Here is a 6,815-nt window from a genome sequence, read left to right on the forward strand (position 1 = left end):
CTAATCCTAAATTTCAAAAAAAATGCGGATAAAAGTATGAACTAAAATATGCAGAAAACATACACCAACAAAAACAAAGAATTATCTATTAGTGAAGAATTATGGGGGAGAGGAATGGGAGCAGCATGCAGGCAGGGTTCCTCAACCCTTCGAGCAAACACCACCGCCATCCTTGCGGCGTGATGAAGGGTTGAACTTGGGCGGGATTAAAGCTAGCTGCGGGCAGGAGGTATTTGACCGTTGGGGGGACGTTTGGAGTGTGGGGAATTGGGCTTTTGACCGTTGCCACATTAAATAAAAAAAATTCCCCTAATCTTTACCTATGTATACACTTCATTTTTAACAAAAAAAAATACCAAACAAAAACAAATCTTCACACACTTTCACACAAAAAAAAACCACTTCACTTAAAAAAAATGGATTCCACTTCCTCATTTTCTTCATTTTGTGATCTGCCGGAGATAGAAGAGTCATCTACAGGGAGTACTTTTGAGTTTTTTAAACAAGTGTACGCCAAGCTTGAAGATACTGGCACCTCTTCCAATGTAACACCCCGACTAAGGCGAAAACACGAGATGCCACAGAACGACATGGTACAAAAGATTTGAATATAAAACATCAACACAAGTTTTCAAATGACATTCAAAATCCCAAAAGAATACAATTTAAGATGACGTCCAAATCCATTACATAACCAAATTCATAAATAAAATGTTTAAATGTTTGCAATACTTGTCCAGCCATACAAGCATATTAGAGTCCAAAAGGGGCGGTCCAAGCTACGCACCTAAATCTTTAACCTGAAAAGCATGAAGAAGAAGGAGTGTCAACTACAAGAGTTGAGTGAGTTCATAGGTTTTTAACTAACAACATAAAGTATATATATATACATCATAATCAAAAATTTGAGAGTCACCAGAATTTCCAAGTATACCTCCAATATACCATTTAAAAAGCGTATGTTCCACTTACTATAATCAATCGTAATAAAATCATTATCATATAACCACAAGGGTATAATTCAATTAACTTAGATGAGTAAATGCTTGAGCCACTACTACTACCATTTTTTCAAAGTCCAATAATAAATAAACAAATCTTGCACGAGCTGTCAATCAAGTGTCGTAATAATAATAATATAAAAGGGGTTGTGCCATGGAGACGACCTAAGTAAGGTAGCTAGAACACCCGTGGTCGGACTGGAAGTGGAGGTTGTCACAAAGGCAACCAACCTTCCACCGTTACACAATTGGGTGGGTGGACGAAACCTAGTTGCGCAACTAACTAACTACAGGCCTCCATAATCGGAGTAAATAGTAGTGAACCGAAGAAAGAGGTTTGACAGAACTCAAGCTCATCATATAAATCATTTATCATAATGAACATACGAAACAATTTCATTTCATAATCATAGTATCAAGAATCATTTCATGTATATGTAATAATAAAAGCAATTTAGCTTATATATCATGCTTTTCACCCCGATAGTTAAATCACATAAAATAGTTTGAAAGGGGGCTATGACTCACTTGAATTGAGAGTGAAAGAGGGCTGATCAAAAGTGAGATCTCCGGCTAGTGGTGTCTTTCCTCAAGCAAGCCTAAACCATGGTATTCGAAATATGCACAATGTAAGTGTGTGTCGCATGACTAGTAAACTAGATCATGAGATGTATGCTAGTAGACTTGCCCAACTTTGGTTGTTGTTTAAATTATGGAATTCAAGTACATTATGTTGTTCACCTCATTTGGTTGGAAGACATTTGGTAGTAAAGGTCATTCATACAATTTTGTTCGGTTATTGGAATTTCGGTAGTTTAACTTTGTATTATATATATTTTCCATTGCATGCTTTGTTTAATAACCATTTTTGACATTTGTGTTCTCATAATATTAATGTTGATATATGTTACTGATTTATAATTATTTATTTAATTTAATATTATTTAATTAATTTATTTACTTATTTTATTGGTTTATTAATTAAATAATTCTTTATAATTATTTTTAAGTCCTTAAATTATCTCTAAAATTCATAGATAATTATAGATGGATTATCTACTGATTTTCAAGCCTTTTTATTTGTAACATTGTGATTCTTATATTTATTTGTGCCTTATTTCTATTTATTTAATAATAATGATTAATTAGTGACTTTTACTTAATAATTTACTTTTAAATTGTATAGTTCTTATTTCCTTGCTTGTAGTTATTTTTACCCAGTAGGTTTTGGTCACTTTTATCATTGGTTAGGTGGCTTTGATCAGATTCATGGTTTATATAATTTATTAATTGATATATATATATATATCTTTTAATTACTATTTTAATTCATTAAATCATAGAAATTCTTACAAATCACCACAAGAGTTTTAGTCCAAAAACTCCAGCCCTTTTTGGAAACTTATATCAACACAAATTCATATCAATTCAACCTCTCTTGTGCCTTGCTTAAATTGAGGATTTTATAATTAAAAATCGTTTACTGAAATAGTGATTTTAGCCTCATTTCTTAGGCTATTAAGGTACTTCAAAATGGATTTTCAATCCTAAATTCAACATTCACAGTAAGTTCATCATATTTTGGTGGTTCAAGTCGTGATGGTGGTGGTGGTGTGATAGGTGCAATTTAGTGCTTTCGGTTAGTGATTATTTGACCCGAAAAGACGATTTTTGAGCTTATTCTTGCCATGCATCAAATGACTTGAGTTTTATACTTTTAATATGTCATATTTCCAGTATGTTCATCACATTTTCATGATCATAAAGTTATGGTGCATGTGTGTGCTCAAAATGCATTTTAACAAGCTTTCGGTTTTCGATTTCAAGCCTATTTTGCCTTGTTTGGTTCCATAATCATAGTTTTGTCATTACCATAATTTTTCCAGAATATTAACCTTAATATTAACACATTTTTCACTTATGACAAGCCTAGCTTCATCTCATAATCCAAACAACAATCCAACTTTCTTAAATCTAGCATGCATGTAATCATCTCATCATTTTTAACAACAAATCTTTATCCAACATAAAAATATATACATAAATATATACATAAATATTATATAAAATATGTTCATCTTTTTATATAAAAAGTTACTTTACAACTAATCAACACATATCCACCTTTTTGATGCTAACTTTCATAGATCCAACACTTTATCAATAAAATCTATATTTTTATAAATATTTCCAGAAATATTAACTTCATAATATGTATGAATATAACCATCTTTCAAAGGAAAAATCATATCAAAGACTATTAAACACAACCACACTTTTGGGTCTTAAACTAGTCGAATCATTGGACTTTTCTTCATAGGTTCAACATGCATGAGCATGAGAAGAAAAACCATATCAACTTTGCCCTCATTAAGTGTATATTTGAAAGGAAACTTGAAGATTCATAAAGAAAACATAAAGAAAATAAAATCTTTTGATGAAACCTTTTTAATATGAACATAAACAAGATTAAGCAAGTAAAGAGATGAAGATTATACCCTTGAAGAACACTTTTGGAGATGGAAAAAGGGCAGATTTTCGTGACTAATATGGCCTCCAACAATCCCTATTCAAGCCCTAACACAACCCTTAAACTATGCTTGAATCAATCCTTTATTAATCTAGCCTAAACCCTTATTATTAGTAGTTGTTTATATTGATTCTTGCTTGTGTTTTTCTCCTTTGTTTGGGCCGAAAATGATGAGAAGAAAAGAGAGGGAGAAGAGTTTTTCCTAGAGAAAATAAAAGCTTGTAGGTGTAAAGTGTGAAGAGTGTGTGAAGAATGAGAGTTTCAAGAAGGATTTTTAGTGGAAGTAAATTTGAAATGTGAGTGTGTGTGGAGTGTGTAGGGGGGGACGGCCAACATGAGGGAAATGAAGGGGTTTTCTCATATTTTTTTTTTTAAAAGTTGTTGGTGGATTTGTGTGTATGTATATGTTGTATGTATTTATATTTTGTAAAAGTATCATGTGTTTATTAGTAATATAAGTTGATTATTTTCCTAGTGGACATGTATGTATGTGTCGTGTGTATATGTATGTATGTATACATTTTTGTGTTTTTAGTTCGTTACATAAGCTATTAGTTGTAAACTTGTATTTGTTTTTAAGCATATATAACACTTATAGATTTTTAAACACTTTCATATGCTTTATGAGTTATAAATATTTTTAAGTTGTTCATGACACATTTTTTTTTTATGACCAAATATTATTTAGTTGGATTGATGGTACAATTCGTTGGATATTTATAAGGATTTCTAATTGTTATCTCAACTTGTGAGACTCGCTTTATTAATTATAACTTGATTTGATCATTAAGGTTTTTGTTCAATCGTATTTTATTAAATTGAATTTAGAATTAATCAATAGCTTTAGATTACTAATTTAAGGGCCTTATCTACTAACTTCATGTATAACTATGGCTTGCGGGAACATAGACAACCTAACTAGCACATATAAAATATTAAAAAGTACGGTTGTTACATTCAACACTCGTAGGTATATCGATCGAGACTGAGAAGAAGTTCACGCGATACTAATGCGTGACTACTTCGTTGAAGACTCAAAATTTGACGAACCATTTTTTTGTCATCGTTTCCACATGAGCAAGAGGTTGTTTTTGAAGATTGTTGGTCATATTGAAGCTAGATTCAGTTACTTTTAAGACGGGTACGACGCACGGGGTAAAAAAAGTTGCACCGCTCTTCAAAAGTGCACATCGGCGATCAAGCAATTGTCTATAGGTGAACCTTTAGACGCGTATGACGAGTATTTATGTATGGTTGCCCGAACGTCACACGATAGCCTCGAGTATTTTTGTAATGCGGTCATCGCTTTATATTAAAAGGAGTTCTTACATAGGCCGACATCTCATGACGTTGCTCTCATCACACAAGCTCATGAAGAAAGACACCGCATTCCAGGAATGCTTGTTAGTCTTGATTGTACACACGTCGAATGGAGGCTATGCCCTAAAAACTTAAAAGGGCAATACACCAGGGGTGATCATAAGGTACCTACTATTATGATTGAATGTGTTGCTTCCTATGACTTGTGGATTTGGAATTCGTTTTTCAGTCCTGCTGGATCGAACAACGATGTCAACGTTTTGTAGCAGTCGCCATTGTTTCAAAACAAGCGTAATGGATCTGCGCTAGACAGTTCATTTATCGCAAATGGATGGCATTCCAAGCGTAGTGACTACCTTACCGATGGAATCTATCCAAGGTGGGATGCGTTTGTTAATGCTTATCCGCATCCAGTAGAACAAGATGAAAGGAAATTGAAAATACTACAAGAGGCTGCAAGAAAGGATGTTGAGCGGACGTTTGGTGTTCTCAAGGAAAAATGGAAGATTTTGGACCGTTCCCTCCGGCTATGGACAGAGGAGAAGATCGGAAAAGTTGTCGCCACGTATATAATACTACATAATATGATTATAAAAGACAACGGGCGGACAATATCACCGGTTCATATTATGGATTCACCTGTGCCAAGAGTTTATAACCCGGAAGCAAACCGGGAGTTACAAGACGAAAACGTGCATCATAGGCTCCGATATGATCTCACGGCGCATATATCGGCTTTAGACTATCATACCTTGATGATCCAATGATGCAGACACCATTGGTTGCGAGTTTGATTTATTTGTCTTCATTATCATGTAGAATTTAAATTTCTAATATGTTGTTATGTACTTTTTAAATTATGTTTATGTAATGTTTAGTTTATTTTTAATGAATTATTTAAGTTTTTTTTAAAAAGGAAAAAAATGTTTGATTAAATTAAATGAAAAAAAAATAAAATAAAATTTGGGAGGGTTGAGAAGGTGATGAATGCCATTGAAAATGGTTAAAAGGGTTGGTTGGAAGGGTTGAAAAAGAAAAATGAGTTAAAGGTAAGGCTAATTGTTTGGAAAGTACCTCAACTTATCACTTTTTACTTTATTGAGGTCAAAACTAATAAGTGTGCTATGTTGGGGACAAAAATTGGCTACTTTGTTGGGTCGTCCATCAAGTAGCCAGTCATTTTTTATTTTTATTTTCATTTTAACTTATTTTATAACTTATATTAATGATGTGGATTTTCCCTTTTGGCAAATAATAACCCATCTAACTACCACCACAGATGGTTGAAAACTCACTTTGGATACAAACAACCCAAAGAGTGCTTGCTTTTCAGTCTTACTATTCCTCATCTAAAACACAGTGAGGGTCCATTTTGATGAGTTTTATGGATCTTCCATCCAATCCTATAAAAAGGAGCTAAATGTTTTAGGAGTAATAACTGAAGTTGACAAGGGGTGTCAATTGCTTGCTAGTTACCTTGAATCTTACTCCGTGTTTCAAATCATCAGCCGAATCTACAATTATTTGTGTGAATTCAAGTGGAAGCCAGATGATGAAGACAACAAAAAGATTTAAAGTGCGAACAAAACATGACCAAAAAGAGTTTCGAGTTAAAGTCGTCGGAAAATTTGACTTTTCGCCGGAAAAATTAAAAAGAAGATATCTTCTTCGATTCTTCGAGTTAAGACACATAATTTGTACCCAAACACTCAGAAATCCAATCCGCACAAACCCTGACCAACAAAAGGCAATTTTGAACCTCTCCAGAAGATTCAACCACTCGCCGGAAAACTCAACTGCCAATGAAACTTCATCAATCGGAAATCTGCGCCTGATTCTTTTGTGTTTCCGATTATTCCTCCTCCTCCTTCTTTCATTTGTTTTTTTATTTGATTTTTTAATGAGTAGGGTTTGTGAATAATAATAATAATAATAGTGAGGAGGAGGGGATTTAGCATTAGAAT

At 33.3% G+C, this 6,815-nt stretch overlaps 1 protein-coding gene across 1 annotated transcript; it reads left to right on the top strand.

The window, feature by feature from the left end:
* Nucleotides 1-416: 416 nt before the first annotated feature.
* Nucleotides 417-5,618, top strand: LOC122604338. Its single transcript, XM_043777226.1, has 3 exons — nt 417-545; nt 4,851-5,015; nt 5,118-5,618. The coding sequence occupies exons 1-3, from the start codon at nt 417-419 to the stop codon at nt 5,616-5,618; spliced, it is 795 nt and encodes a 264-aa protein (XP_043633161.1).
* Nucleotides 5,619-6,815: the final 1,197 nt, after the last annotated feature.

Source organism: Erigeron canadensis, chromosome 6 (assembly GCF_010389155.1).
Source record: "Erigeron canadensis isolate Cc75 chromosome 6, C_canadensis_v1, whole genome shotgun sequence".
Classification (NCBI taxonomy): Eukaryota; Viridiplantae; Streptophyta; class Magnoliopsida; order Asterales; family Asteraceae; genus Erigeron; species Erigeron canadensis.